Source organism: Mirounga angustirostris, unplaced genomic scaffold (assembly GCF_029215605.1).
Source record: "Mirounga angustirostris isolate CCGP_5_RB_7025 unplaced genomic scaffold, mMirAng1.0.hap1 SCAF_10, whole genome shotgun sequence".
In the NCBI taxonomy this organism is placed as follows: Eukaryota; Metazoa; Chordata; class Mammalia; order Carnivora; family Phocidae; genus Mirounga; species Mirounga angustirostris.
Genome location: NW_026991718.1, coordinates 75,229,054 through 75,245,057, shown reverse-complemented (window position 1 = coordinate 75,245,057; position 16,004 = coordinate 75,229,054). Strand labels below are relative to the sequence as shown.

Below are 16,004 nucleotides of genomic sequence, written 5' to 3'. Positions count from 1 at the left end.
TCCTTATGATAATGAAAGAATTGAGAGGTAAAAATGGAACCATGCAGGGCTCCCAAGAACAATGCAACAACTCTGGTTGTTGTTTTGGTTCCTCATCACACCATCCAGGGGTCAGCAAGGAAAAGGGAAAGCAGTTCTTGGTTCTCTGTGCCAACTCTGTGCAATCACCAACCATGACTGTGGGGAATTCCAATCCTGCTCTTGCTAGCAAGGGCTTTTCCACTAAAAGAGCAGACTTCCTCCTTGTCTGAAGGATTGTTTGTTTTACTTCACTCCCATGTCTTTAGCCTCTTGAGTACATCATACAAATTACAACTTTCTTACAAGGGATTCAAGGTTCTTCATAAGAAACTCTCACTGAAAGTTATTAATCCACAAAATACTCCTAAGAGATGGTTTATCAGTTCTAAAGGAAGTTTACTAAAAATGATCCAGCTTCCCTCTATCTTTCATGCACCCAATCCCGATTTTCCCAATCAGAAACTAGAAAGCAGCAGTATACAATGAGTAGGACGCTCAGAGCTGAAAGAGGCCTGAGAAAGTTGAACCCTCTCACTTCCTCCTAGAGAGGTTAAATGGCTTTCCTCTTGTCAATAAGGCCAGTAGATGACTCAGCTCTAATTCATAAACCTCGGTATCCTTGCCTCTAAACACTGAGGGAGGTGGTGGTTGAGGGTGTGGAGTGGGAGGAATCAGACCATTCTGATTCTCCTGTTCAACAGTGTCAAAAAAAAAAAAAAAAGGCTGACATGGGTGGGGGATGTTTTTTGGTTTTTGTTTGTCCTATGTTAAATGCTATGGCCTGAATCTCTACTAAAAGTAACAGAAATAAACAGGGCAGACCATAACTGCTGTTTAGGCCTTTGTGTTGTCTTGAGCAAATCGCTGGAGCAAATTATTGTTCCATAAGCAGATTAGTCCATTTTCTATCCACAAAGCTATCTCACTCATAGTGGGTAAGTATTCTAAGATAAGCAAAAAACCCGCAGACTGAAATCAAATTACATATGCTGTATACCGAACTAATTGGTCATTAGACTATTTTGTGTCAGTAAATCAGGTTCCCTGACTACAAAGTGGCTTTCCAATGGCTTCATCCATCCACCTAAGTATGGTAACCCAGAGCCATTTTTTTGTTGAGTTCTGATTAGTTTTATTATTATTGTTAATTGAGAAATGTTATCTTCATTTCCTCAAACTCTTTCAGTATGGTTATTTTCCCTAACTTAGAGATTTTCTCAATCTCCAATTATTTCATAAGCTACAGTCTCCACTCCATTCATTCTCTGGTCAAGTATTATGTTTATTATTTCAAGGTTCATGTTTATTATTTCAATTAAACTAAACAGTGACAGATGTGCATGAAGGCTGTGTGCATGTGCATGCACGTTTTAAAAAGGTAACATAACCCTGAAGCATGGAGAAATTTTAAGCCTGAAAAATGACTTGCCCAAATGAGATCCAGCGAGAAAGCTACATATCAACAGAAGTCATCTTAACCTCCCTCACCACCATCAAATATTGTTAAGGTTTACTGCTGGGTAAAACATCAGGGGGCTATTTTGAAGCCTAAGCTGCAGGCACAGGCAGTAACAACAATGACCAAATCTAAATTGAATTACCAATAAGAAGGCCACAGGGAAAGGGCAAGATACAGTGGATTAAAAAAAGTGGTTAGAAGGGCAGATTAGATTGTTGGTTCTCTTAATATTTAATATAACCATTCCCTGTGATCAAGGAGAAAAATTAATATTGAAAACTTTGGGACTTTACTAACAGAGCTGAGATAGAGGTTACTCACTGAGAATAAGAGTCCTCTGTTATTACGTCTAAATGACTCAGTATTACTATGAGAACTTTAAAAACAAGTATTTGAAGTTCCAGAAAGAAGGTAATACCTGACTCAACTATGAAGTGGGCTTAAAAATAAAAATTCAGGGGCCAAAAACCAACGACACCAAGATTTAGAATTTAAATATTAAAACATCCTAATTTTCCACAAATCCTTTCAATCTGCTACAGAACTGGGAAATCAAAAGGATTTCCTCTTTATATAAAGAAAAAATATGGCTTCCCAGAGTGGATTATCACTTAGTTATTCTTTATTTAATTATTAATGTTTTAAATAAAATTCATAGGACACTCAGAAATAAAAAAGTGTCTTATTTAGACACATTTGCCAAAGCAGATGTGAATAAAGGTTTAGACAAGATTGTATTTTATTTTCTTAACAGTTGAATGACTTTTTCCCCAAATCTCATACATTACATTCTACACTTATTTCTTGCTCAATCGCATACTCTTTAGAGACTTGGTCTTTCATTCTCCAGTAAAGTAGAGGAAATTATTTTTTCATTATTATAATTCAATTGTTCATAAGAAGTCTTCTATTGAATTTATATTGTAGTAGCTGTAATTAACTGATGAAATTTTAAATACTTATTTAAATTACTTCTGTCTACCATCATTGTTGACGTCCATGAGTTAGCACTAGCATTTTATGACAAAAACTGCTAAATGTCAGCAGTTCATTTTTTTCAGGCCAATAATTGAGAATGACTGTAATTATTGCAATAAATAGTTGTAGGTTAAGGTATATCTCAATAGGCAGAACAATTCAAATATATGCAGAATAAGACAATATTAAGTATTCACGAATCTCCCTTCTACATTTAGAATTGTAGTCAACAATTTAGTCCCCTTATGGTTAAGATTAATTCATGGTTGTACAAATGAAAGCTACAGTCCCTGGCCTAACACCCTACTTTAAGATTCTGTTCATTTTCACTGAAAGAACAACTTAAAATACTAAGGTTATAAAGGGTAAACAAGCAAATGTAAATTTCATCAGAAACTTGAGTTTAGAGTAATGACTTGCATGCACCTAACCATTCCAATCAAATGCTTAGGCACGTACTTATGTTTTTTGAAGAGAGTATGCATGTTTCATCCAATTCTAAACAGAAAGCACCACATAAGAAAATCATATTTTAGAAAATTAATTCAACATACTATTGTGTATGTGTGCAAGTGTCACTTTCAAAAAATTCCCAGAAAAAAAGAATAGCATCTCCCATTCCTATTTCTTCTTAGATGATTGTTTAATAGCGAAGTCAGTTTACATTTGAAGACATTTTGAATAATCTTATTAAAAACCAATACAAACAATGTGGCTCATGTTTAACTCTTCAGTTATTTATCCATTAATCTCTTTAAGTGCTTCCTTCCTTAACACAGCTGTAGTTCAAGAGGTGGCCAGCACTTGGCCTCCATTTCAGTGGATTTTCATGAAAGCCCAGATTTCTTTCTGCAAACTTTTTAAAAAGTTGTATGAAAAGTAACTTTTTCATAACTTAAGAGCTTATAACAAGCTTTCCAAAGGATCCAAAAGAAACACATTTTCTTTTAAAAATAAAAACCAAACAAAAGGAAGCCACACACATTGTAAAGATGTTCTCTGCAAAACATTCTGTTCCGCAGATCTGAAACGTCTCCAAAGGGACCAAGAACCACTTGGTTTGGAAGCAACAGTTGAGAACTCATAACAGGTTGGTTAAAAGCCAACAGTGACAACCATGAGATTTTTAAAGCAGATTAGGAGTGGCTGAGATACCAGACACTGGGCCTTGCCTAGTCTCCCTGTTTCATTTACTTGAATGCCTTCAACTGTAGCGTTCAACCACCCACTACAGCTGTTCAAAAGCCTCTGTCCTTGGTCCTCGGTCCTTTTCGCCTTTTACGCTATCCCCTGAAGACTGCAATCCTACTAACTACAATGGTTATGATGACAACTCCTAAACCTACATCTCTGTTTCTGTTATATCTCCCAAACCTAATCCCCTATCTCCAAGTTCTGACTTATATATTTCCACCAGGATATGCCATCATCATCTCACACACAACACATACAAAACAAATTATTCACCTTTATCAAACTTTCAGTTTCCCGGCCTCTGTTAACATTAATCCCATTGTTCTGGTCACCAAGAATTAAACCACAGGAACAATCATGGACTCCCTGGTGCCCTTCATCACTCACATTCAGTTGGTTCATGTGGCAGATCGCATTTTTCAAAGATGGCCACCACAGTATCTCCCATCCCACATGTATTTCTACAGCATGACCTTACCACTTCACCATCAAACACGTAATGGAGTCTAATTCCTCTCTCCTTGAATCTGGAGTAGCCTTATGACTCACTTATAACCAGAAGAATGTGACTGAGGCAATGCTATGAGACTTCGGAGGCTAGGTCAGAAAAGACCATGAGGAAGGAAGGAAGGAAGGGAGGAAGGAAGGAAAGAAAAAGAAAAGACCATGAAGCTCCTGCCTGGTTCTCTCAGAACTCTTTCTGGTGGAAGCCAGCTGCCATACATGAATGCCAACTACCTTAAGACTGCCAGGCTAAGAGACAACATGTAGTCCCAACCTGGCCCAATCTTCCAGCTATCCCACTAAGTTGCGATAATATGAATAAAGCCTCCTGGATCCTCTCGACCAGTTCATCTGTCAGCTCAATGCCACCAACTGTACTTAGTAAATACACTGAGAAGAATCACCCAGCTGAGCCTTGCCCTAAATCTCGACACATAAAATCATGAAATATATTATATAAATATATTATGTAAATATAATAAAATCCAGAGCTTCCTTCTAAGCATTCAATACGTTGTAAGTAGAGTTGTTACTCTGTGGGGCTGAATGTTAACTGACATGCCACTTCTTTCCCTCCATTCCCAGGGCCAACATCACAGAGGAAGAAGCTCTCATCACCTTAGATCTAGATCATTATAACTGATTCCAGGCCCTCCTCACTATAATCTGCCATTACAATCTATCTAACCTAATAGTTCCAACCGGAAAACCTCTTTTGCATACCAACACTACAATCAACACCAGTCTCGTTGATGTTTTCCATTTGTAGAAAGTTTTATAATGAAAACTTGATCTATACAACAACAGCCAGAGATCTGGGCAAATATTCTTTTCCTTACTTTAGGGATGAAGAGATCAGAGTTAAGGAGATTAACTTTTGTATAATCTCACTGCCAACAAATAGAGTGGATATAAATAGAACTAAGAGGCTATGTCAAAGTTCACTGCTATTTCTCTGTTCTACAATGCATCCTATCATCTATCTCAGATCAAAATGTTCAATGGCTTTCTCCATCCCCACTACAGCAAACCTACTTTCTAAATATCCTTAATTTGGTCTCAATCTATCCAGTTGTTTGGTATTGCCTACTAATACCACCACCATCACCACCATCACCACCACCACTACTACAATATGGATTACTTATTTACTTACCTAACAATATACCATGCTGATTCTAGCCTCTGAACATCTGCTCACAAAGTTTCCTCCTTTCTCCTATCTAGTTAAACCTTGCTCATGCATTAGCATAAATACCACCTCCTCTCCATTAAGTCCTACCAGCCTATCTCTGTTGCTTTCTCTCCATTATTCCTACAGAATTTGTAAATTTCACCCAAAACTTGACAATTACATTGGATTGTTTAAGTTGCTCAAGTGTGTTGGTCTCACCTTCCAGGCTGGTATTCAGCTAATACACATCCATACATACAGCCATGTTGAGCACTTACAGCCAGTGTCTGTTCTGACCAGTCAGTACTCATGACATACCATCTGTTAAATATTTTGAATTTCATCCCTGCTTATTTCCTACACTAAACAATAAGCTCTTTAAGAACAGGACCCTTGTCTTATAAAGAAGTACTATAAACTCCAATCCAAACACAGTACTAAGCACACAACTAATGTTCAATATATATTTGATGACTGATTTGAAGGGAGTAAAGTGTGTTGTGTTATGAGAAAAAAAAATCCCTAAGTCATGTCTACACTGGAAAGAGAGACTTGAAAAGATAATAAAATATTTTCAAGATCAGCATTTTAATGTCAGGAACATTTTATAATGTATCATTTAAAGATACTCTGTGCAGCCCATAACTGCAAAATGTTCTATAAATGTTTTTACCAGGAGTGTGAAAAAAGTGTTTCAAAAATATTCAAGGAGTAGATGTCTTACCAGCCCAAAATAAAATGTTTGCTGAGGCTCCAGACTGGCAGAACTCTGCTTCATTTCAAAAAGTTTCCAGGCAATGGAAATGTTTTCCTGGAAAATACTACCTTTTATTTAGAGAACACTTGCCATGAACACTTAGTCATTAAGTAATTTAAGGTTTCCTCACAAGCTCTTTGGAGGAAATCTATTATATGAATGAATGAAATTATCAGCACCTATAATGTCAAAAAAATACATTTGGCTAAATATATGAAATCTACCTAAGTATTTTTCCAGGTAAAGGGGAAAAATCTTTGATACTTTTTGGTCATTTACTGTTCTTTAAAATTTTTCTATAAGATAAAATTATGAAGAAAAACACAAAATCCTTAAGTGTTTCTCTGTAATATACACAAATCCAAAAAACTGGAAGGCTTATTTTATTCCAAATGCCAAGTAATTTTCAAACAGACAAAACAGTCATTTCATTCAATGAAAAGAAATGGTAACTTCAAAGCTATTTTTAGCAAAATCTTTGAGTTTGCTTCAAATCACCTTTCAATGGGAGAACAACTTGGTTTGGACATGTCACTCAATCATCTGCAGTAACTCATACAACGAAACCTAAGAAAACAATTTCTTCCAAGAGTTTGAAGCCAACTAAGTCTTATTCTTTTAAACATCAAAAGACACAAGTAAATTTTACTTCGAGCACATGGTTTGTGCATTTAGTCTTTTAAAAATGTACACAAAAGGATATTTGTTTTGTTTACCTGTTTAGTATTTCAGTAAGTTTCACAAATCCAGTGTAAGCCAGTTCAAACGCTCCTCTGTGCCTGGACTGTAAGAGGTGTTGTTTAAAGTAATCTCCTATTTCTTTTACCTTTAAAACAAAATAAAAAATAAATGTGTGATTTACGCTTAGCTACAGTTACAGATACATTTATGTCAGTAATAACCATTGAGAACTCAGAACTAGATCTTTATCCGTTTAGCACTGACTTTGTGACAGGTAGTATTTTAAGTGTTTTTGTAATATCACATTTAATCCTCACGGTAAATTCCATGAAATAAGTTCTACTATCATCTCTACTGTTCAATAGGGACGAGGCCCAGAAAGGCCAAGTAACTTATTCAAGGTCACACAGCAAGTGAGTAGCAGAACCAGGACATAAACGCAGGCAGTCTGGCTCCAGTCGTCATCTGTAACTGCTAGGCTAGAACTGCCTCCCTACACCAGCTTCACAAACCTCGCTGTGTTCTGTTAGCTTGTACCACTCAACACCAACAGCAAGTCACACAAAGTGACAAGCCTTACACGCCTAAGCCTGGGTGAAATAATTAGCTTTTTCGGTTCACAAATCTCTTTTCTACTGTGGTTAAAATAGACATAAAATAAATTCAACATTTTTAAAAAAGATTTTATTTATTTATTTGAGAGAGAGAGAGCACGAGTCAGGGAGGAGCAGAGGGAGAAGGAGAAGCAGATGCCCCGCTGACCAGGGAGCCCGATGCAGGGCTCGATCCCAGGACCCTGGGATTATGACCTGAGCCAAGGGCAGACACTTAACCGACTGAGCCACCCAGGAGCCCCTAAAATTTACTGCTTTTAATGTATACAGTTCCATGGCACTCCGTCTATTCATATTGTTGTGTAACCATCAGCACCACCCATCTACAGAACTTTTTCACCTTCCCAAACTGAAACTCCAGTCCACTGGACAGTAACTCCCAATAATTACCGTTTAGAGATAAACAATTAGTGGCAATGCAAGACTTGTGCAAAGGGAGTCCTGAAAATTGAAAATTGACAGGCTTCACGCTGAGTCAGAACCATGGAATTTTCCACAATGCTACCTGATCACTTTCCTACATATTGCCTTTCTGCATGCAAGTTTAGACAAATAACAAATATGATAATATATTTTAAGGAAGGCAAGACTAACAATTAGTTGTTGATGAGGTTTTGTACAGAATTAACTGGTAAACTGGGCTAACTGTACTTTTATACCAGGAAGATTTGGTGGTTATCGACTTTAGAAAATCCAAATTTTGTATAAAGCTCAGGACCAAAGCTGTAATTGGCTCTCTTGATCCAAGTCTCCCCAGCAGGTCACAGTACGGTGGAAAGGCAAGCTATCCCAAGATAGCTCAGATATGCTTACCTAAAACACCTTCTACCTCAGCACAGTGACTAGGTTAGTGCCCTGCACACATGAGAGATAATAAACAGTACAAGGTGTAAACGTTTGACCGTGAGCAAGTGTCTCAGTCTCCTCATCTATAAACTGGGTATAACAATAGTACTTGCCTCAAAGATTGTATATGAAGTTAATAAAACTAAAAGTGCAGAACAGGCCCATAATCTATAATCCAATTCAGTTCTGGGTTTCCAAATAGAGGAAAAGTAAAGCCGTACTCCATACTCAAAATATATCTGATTATAGAGAGGTAACAAGTGATACACTTAGAGAAATAAGAAAGACATAAAACAGATATAAAACAACAAAGAACCAGAAAAGGAGTATATAATAGGATTTTTTAAATTCTAACACTTTAATAACCCAAGAGTGACACGTCATGTTCTTCAGCTAAAGTTTTCAGGTAAAGATCTTACCATACTCCTAATTTTTAATATTTTTTAAGAGTCACATACAACTAGCTATCAAAACCACCGTCAGGGTAAGCTTTATCATTTTCTCTTCAATACAGTAATTTCAGAGCGTATTTTGACCATAATTATCAAGCCTTTAATCTGAATTTAACCCCCAAGATAGATCTAAAACTCAATAATCCTACAAAGTGGGGACCAGAACTTCACTCAGTTAACTTGTTATGAGTATCATTTCTATTATTAGAGAAATAAAAGAAGATTTCTAAGAATAGGTATTTTAAGCACAGAAAATAAAAACAGCAAGTCATAAAGATGGGGTCTAACTTCCTTAATTTTTTTTTTCTAAAATGTTACAGATAGTAAAACATACTTCAGGAAAACACAAATGTTAACTGTTAAAGTGCTTCTCTGTGAACTTAAAACAGTTCACCATCTAGTTCTTAAGCAAAGATCTGATGTTCAGCTTCCTTTATCCTGTTTAAAGGAACCTAAACCAAAAAGCATATAATAAAATCAAAGATCTCAGAAGTGTGACCAGTACATGGGTCTTCTCAAGGATGGACCTCAATTTTAGGTAATCCTGGCCTCAGGAAACAGAATGAGGTTCTAAGAATACAAGTGAGAAGTAGACAGTTTTCCCTCATTTCATTCTGAACATAATCTCCCAACAAACTCACCTAGGTAATACTATGAATTCTTGCCTTTGAAGAGAGTATACAGTGTCTGACAATCAGTAAATATTTCTTTAGCACCCAGCCAAATGCTTAGCAGCTTAGTGCTAGGGTAGACAGGGAGGAACAAAACAGGACATCTGTCCTCAAGAGGCTTTCAGTTCAGGCAAAACAATATGCTGAATGGTACCCATCAGATGCCTAACAGCTCCAAGAAATGAAAGATCCTTCTGCCCTAGAATAAATTATTACAAGAAGCTTCATGGTTAGACCTTGAACTGGATATACTTGGGTGGACCAAAATGGAAGAGGGTAACGAACATGGGAAGAGGCTGGGTGGCTAGGAGGAATGAGCATTTATTAAGTCCCTGCTACCTCCCAGACACTACTGGATCTTTCTATATGAATGAACACAGAATATGTAAGTGAAGGTTAGCAGGCCTGGCTGAATGACCTTAAGGTTTCATACTAGTAAACAGTGGAAGACAGGGTTGCAAGTTGGACATGGACCCCATTACCAAGGGTAGGAGGAGTCAGCAGGGCAGTGTGGCAGCTGGACAGGGAAAAAGGCCATGCTGACACCTCCCATTGGATAATCAGGCTACAAGAAACAGATCTGACCCAAACAACTTAGAAAATTAATGACAACAGTCAGAACCAGAAATAGAATTTTTTTTAAAGATTTTTTTTTTTATTTGAGAGAGCGAGCGAGTGAGCACGAGGGGGGGGAGTGAGCACGAGGGGGGGGGGCGTGCAGAGGGAGAGGGAGAAGCAGACTCCCTGCTGAGGCAGGGAGCTCGATGCTGGGTTTGATCCCAGGACTCTGAGATCACGACCCAAGCCAAAGGCTCAGCTGACTGAGTCACCCAGGTGCCCCCAGAAATAGGATTTTTAAATTTATTTTTAAAATGCAGAAGTCCTCTGAAAGCTCTGAACCAATTGCCTTTTTATTAGATGCTACTAAAGTCCTATCTAAAGTTCACAAAAACATGGATGATGTCTTCACAAAATATTTTCTTAATGAATAACATACATCTCAAGATTTTTAAAAGGGAATAAAGGTAAAAAGGTAAAAAAAAAAGGGGGGGCACTGATTTCTATTCTTTTTTTTTTAATTAAAGATTTTTATTTATTCATTTGACAGAGAGAGACACAGTGAGAGAGGGAACACAAGCAGGGGGAGTGGAGAGGGAGAAGCAGGCTTCCTGCGGATCAGGGAGCCCAATGCGGGGCTCGATCCCGGGATCCCGGGATCCCGGGATCATGACCTGAGCCGAAGGCAGACGCTTAATGACTGAGCCACCCAGGCACCCCTGATTTTTATTCTTAAAATTAAATTCTAGTCACTAACTTTTTAAATTTAGCAGATCCTGGTTCTAAATTTTCATAAAACCCATTTCTACAGGCCAATTAACATGCTTTCTAGATTTACAGGGTATAAATTTCCATAGGGGAAAATAGCTACATGCCATGTCTTTAGGCATCTATAACTCACCAGTGGACAAATTAGGGGAGTTAAATGCTCATCTAGAGCCTAAAACCCACAAAGGGCAAATTTAAATACATTTTTAAAAATTTGTCATTTATCGATAGAAATACAGCTGAAAAATCAAGGCTAATTCCACTCATTCTAAAGTAGATAAACCCAAGAGGATTTAAGTATTGGTGGAACGTTTCTACAAAAGCATATGCAGTGGTTAAGCTGTGATACTCTGGAGCCAGGAGGGCTGAGTTCAGGAACCCTACTCAGCCTCCTTACTAATATAAGCTAATTAAGCCAGTTCCTTCACCTGTGAAATGGGGCTAAAACTAGAACCTACTTCATAGGATTATTCTGAGAAATAAGTCAGATTACACATACAAGCATGTAGCAGAGCACCTGGCAGACTAGCAAACAGTAAATGTCTGTTTTTGTTTTTATTTTGTATCATCAAGTATTGAGACTTAATCCCTTAATTTTGACTTTAGGACACAGCTACCTCGTATAACCTTAGGAATGTCATTAATTCCACTTTGGTTAAATAGAACAGTTTATAAAAGTTTAGATGACAGTAAGATAATTAATGTTTTAAACTGTACATTCTCTACTATAGAGATTTCTTACTAACAGTGGGGATTCTTCAAAGCCCAAACATTGCTCCCCTACATAATAACAACAAAGATAATAGTTTTCTGGTATTTAGGGGCCCTGGGTGGCTCAGTCGGTTAAGCATCTGCCTTCGGCTCAGGTCATGATCCCAGGGTCCTGGGATCGAGCCCCACATTGGGCTCCCTGCTCAATGGGGAGTCTGCTTCTCCCTCTTCCTCCCTACCCCCCTCCCGCTCATGCTTGTGCGCGCGTGTGCACTCTCTCTCTCTCAAGTAAATAAAATCTTTTAAAAAAACAGTTTTCGGGCGCCTGGGTGGCTCAGTTGGTTAAGCGACTGCCTTCGGCTCAGGTCATGATCCTGGAGTCCCAGGATCGAGTCCCGCATCGGGCTCCCTGCTCGGCAGGGAGTCTGCTTCTCCCCCTGACCCTCCCCCCTCTCATGTACTCGCTCTCTCTCATTCTCTCTCTCTCAAATAAATAAATAAAATCTTAAAAAAAAAAAAATAGTTTTCTGGTATTTAGACATCTTCTTACCAGCAGTTTATTCTTTGCTTTCTAGCAAATTCTTAACCATGTGCCCTTTTAACTGGTGTCCTTTAGTCTAACTTTTAAAAATGAATTTGTCTTGCATCCCTTATTACATTTCTAAGCCCTTCGAGGTCAGAGAACCACATATTACATTTCTTTATGTTCCCACAACACCCTTGTAGTACGGCAGTCAATAAATAGGTGACTAAAAGATATGTTTAATTCCATTTCATAGCTTAAAAATAGTAAACTGCATTCAGTACAATTCAATGAATAGTTACTCATAATTTCTAAAAAATAAACTCTGGCAAAACACAAAAGGCAATTTCTTTAAGACTTACAGATGCTAATAAACATATATCCCCTGTTGTCCATTACAGAAAACCTAACACAGTAACAAAAGACACTGAGAAAAATGTGTAAACCCATTTAGCCATGTACATCCTAAAAATTACAACAGAATCTACAGTAGGAATTTTTAAAAATAGCTAATTTAATTGTTGGTAATTATTTTTGTTCAGGCGATTTCTGTGGCGATAATTACTAGGAAAGGAAAGCAGGTATGAAAAATCTACCCCAAAGCTTCTTTTTAGGAATACTAGAGGAAATATATAAATATATGAATTGATACTCCAGATAGAGGAAGTTGTTTAAAAAAAATAAGCAGGCACTGGGTATCCAATATCCCTTGGAAAGAGGACCAACAAAATGTATCAAGCAAAAGCTCTACATCAGCAAAATATCCAGCTTGAAGCCTAGACACACACCAGCCAGGAAGTTATGAGATAAGGTTGCGCGTACTGCCCACTCTTTAAGGGTCTCGACTTACATCCCTCAAAGTTGGTTTTATCTCTGCTTCTTGTACAGGGACATTATGAAAGAACCTTTCATTAGGTGATTACCTTGCAGGAGGAAAGTCAGACTTGCCTCTGAATGAACACATTTTCCTCTTGCTGAAGCCGTGGAGGACACACTGCTTTGCAAGAAGTGATTTAGGGAGATGAATCATTTGCTAAAAAGCTCAGTAGCAAGTTGCCTTACTGTCCTGTTGCTTGTAAAAGTCTGGTTGGGAAGGGGAAGTAGGGAAGATTAAATTTAAAGAAAAGTTAAATGAGCAGTTCAGAACAAAGGCAGCACTGTGCTGTGTCTGAACGCAGGCTGGAAAGGAGAACTGGGTTCCCCTCCCGCAACTGCCACAAGCCAGCTTTGTGATCTTGGGCAAACCAGGTAACACCCTTGTACAAGATGGCTGGATCCTATCATCCCTGTGACCCTTCCAGCTCTAATAGTCTGTGAATACAGCAAACGGGAACCAGTCCTTCTCATTCCGCAGCAAACTGTAATCTTCAAAATGATCTCACTGCCTGCCAGCTGGTTAGAAACCACCCTCATGTATGCAGGATTTCAGGGGTCACCCCTTCAACAAATGGCCCTAAAACTAGGATGGGATTAAAGGCGCCGGGCTACAAAAGAAATCCTCCCTGTTGTCTGCATTTGAGACATCAAATTTTAAATTAGAATCATCCTGCTTTTTCAAGAGTAAAGGGCAAATGGAGAGTAAAAGATACACTGGGTTGAGTGTCAATATTTTAGGTTGTATGGAACGGCCTCCTTCACCCATTAAGAGAAAAGCAGAGCACTGTTGTTATTATTACTCTTGAGAATAAGAAATCCAAGTCCCAGATTCTCCCCCAAAGTGACTCCTGCCTACAAGTCACTTCGCTGCCTCTGTCTGTGCACATCTGTTATAGTCACCCTCACCTAAGGTACTGACTCTTAAATTCTTAGTTTTGCTGATAGGTGCACAAAAGATGTTGTGTTGTAATAGTGACTGTGTCCTTGGAAGGAAGGTGGACCTTAGGCATGGCCCACCCACTCCAATGGAAATTACCTTCTTCTCTATCATGTACATATTTTTAACTCTCAAAAGTTTTAAGTACATGGTTGTATTTTTAATTTAGAAGAATTTCACGGAGAAAAGTTTTGTTTAAAAGTAGGAATCCTCGGGGCTCCTGGGTGGCTCAGTCGTTAAGTGTTTGCCTTCAGCTCAGGTCATGGTCCCAGGGTCTTGGGATCGAGCCCCGCATCGGGATCCCTGCTCGGCAGGAAGCCTGCTTCTCCCTCTCCCACTCCCCCTGCTTGTGTTCCCTCTCTTGCTGTGTCTCTCTCTGTCAGATAAATAAATAAAATCTTTAAAAATAAATAAAAAATAAATAAAAGTAGGAATCCTCTAGCAATATGAATAACGCTAATTTCTTGATGACTTTGATTTTCATTGACTAAATGTTCCTAAACTGAGGCATTTCTTCTAGTTAAAGACACCAGGATCAAGAATAAAGCCTTCCACAAGTGGCAGGGTTTCCAGGTTGGAACAGCGTTACCCCAGACATTCTTGATTGCTCATTCAGGAGTTAATTTCTTCTCAAACCCAAAATGTGATATCACCACATGAACAGCGACATGGAAAAATGACTGAATCTCACTAGAATAGAAATTAATATTTTACAGAAAAGCAAGACTCATTTTTTATTCAAGAAAACAGTTTATAAGAGCCTCTCTGTTATTGTTGCTGTTGTTTTTTGGGTTTTTTTTACAAACATCTCTTTTATTTTATATAAATTCTCAATTCCAACATGGTTCTCCCACATAAATTAAATTCAAAAGATTTGGGTGCTATGGAAAAGATGTCAAGGCCAGATGGTTTTCACAGGAAGCTTTCAGGTCTTTCTCAACTACAGTAAAAGCAAAATCTGTTTCCCTGAAATTTTTTTTTAAACACTCTCCAACAAATCCCCCAAAACTAGATGTTTTAACTTGTCCTTGAAAAGAGGAGTTGAACAGTGAAGAGACTCTAGCACATGTTTACTTCTTAGTAAGACGGTGAACATCAGTGAAGTAATCATTAATCATAGCTGGGTTCCTCAGCAAAGATGTTGGCATTGGCACTCCAGCTGGTCACCAGCAATGACTGCAAGTAACTCTAGAACACTGACGCCTATTTGTTTTGGAAGAGAGTAAGGAACACAATGATGCTGGGCAGTGTACTGTTCCCCTCAGCTGGTCTCCATCTCAGGGCCTTGCAGTATCACAGGCCCAGCTGTTAACCAGATGCAAGCACATGGCCACAGAGTGTGAGAATAAAAATATTAGCATTATTTCCATGGAACTAGTCACATGGTTATTATAGAAATAATCAGCATTTAGCGTACTACAATATTTGTTTTGTTCTTAAATGTTGTAACACCCTTGGGGAAAAATTATCTTTATTTGAAAAAGGTTAAAAATGAAAGTATGTGTTATAGATCTTTGCTGGAAAATGGTGGGAAAGAGATTGTTGAAACCATATGGAAAGGAAGAGGGAATCAATTAAAAACAGAAATCTAATAAATCTAAAATATTTCCAAATGAAATGCTTGCGGTAAGCTAATTTCTTGTAAACACTGCACTCAAGTCACTTGAACAGTCCCAGATGGCGAATGGACTTTGTGGTCTTAAAATAAAAGTCAGCCAAAAAACCAAAGGGACTACAACTTTATTATCAATGTAGTGGGAAACAAGAGATCCATAATCAACCAATATATTACTTTTTTTCCTTCACGAAGTTTAAGAGGTTTGTGGAGTTTGTTTTTTTTTTTAAATATTTTATTTATTTATTTGATAAGAGACACAGCGAGAGAGGGAACACAGGCAGGGGGAGTGGGAGAGGGAGAAGCAGGCTTCCCGCCGAGCAGGGAGCCCGATGTGGGGCTCGATCCCAGGACCCTGGGATCACGACCTGAACCGAAGGCAGACGTTTAATGTCTGAGCCACCCAGGCACCCCAGTTTGTGGAGTTTTACTAAACAATTTCATTTAAATGTATAGGTGTTAAATGGAAAAATAAAAATTAAAATGACAATGTTGAAGTTAGAAGGTAAAATCTACAGTTATTTATAACTTAGAAAAATAAAACTATTTCTAAAAGTGCCATAGTTTTGAAATGTAGTGCAAGGTCTAATTTCTATACTACCGTGAATTTCCTTCAGTTGACATCTGTAGGATTTTATTCAAGAAAAATTCAAAACTCATGTTTG

At 38.1% G+C, this 16,004-nt stretch overlaps 1 protein-coding gene across 16 annotated transcripts in view; it reads right to left on the bottom strand.

Annotated features, from left to right (window-relative positions):
- THADA (THADA armadillo repeat containing) overlaps positions 1–16,004 on the bottom strand; it is a 325,846-nt gene that overhangs the window by 261,250 nt on the left and 48,592 nt on the right. For all 16 annotated transcript variants that reach the window (XR_008506903.2, XM_045885094.3, XM_045885095.3 and 13 more), the window contains one exon: positions 6,804–6,913. Coding sequence is in view for 15 of the 16 variants with exons in the window: in XM_045885094.3 (XP_045741050.1) it covers positions 6,804–6,913 (110 nt within the window). In the remaining variant the exon portion in view is untranslated. The remainder of the gene's footprint in view (positions 1–6,803; positions 6,914–16,004) is intronic.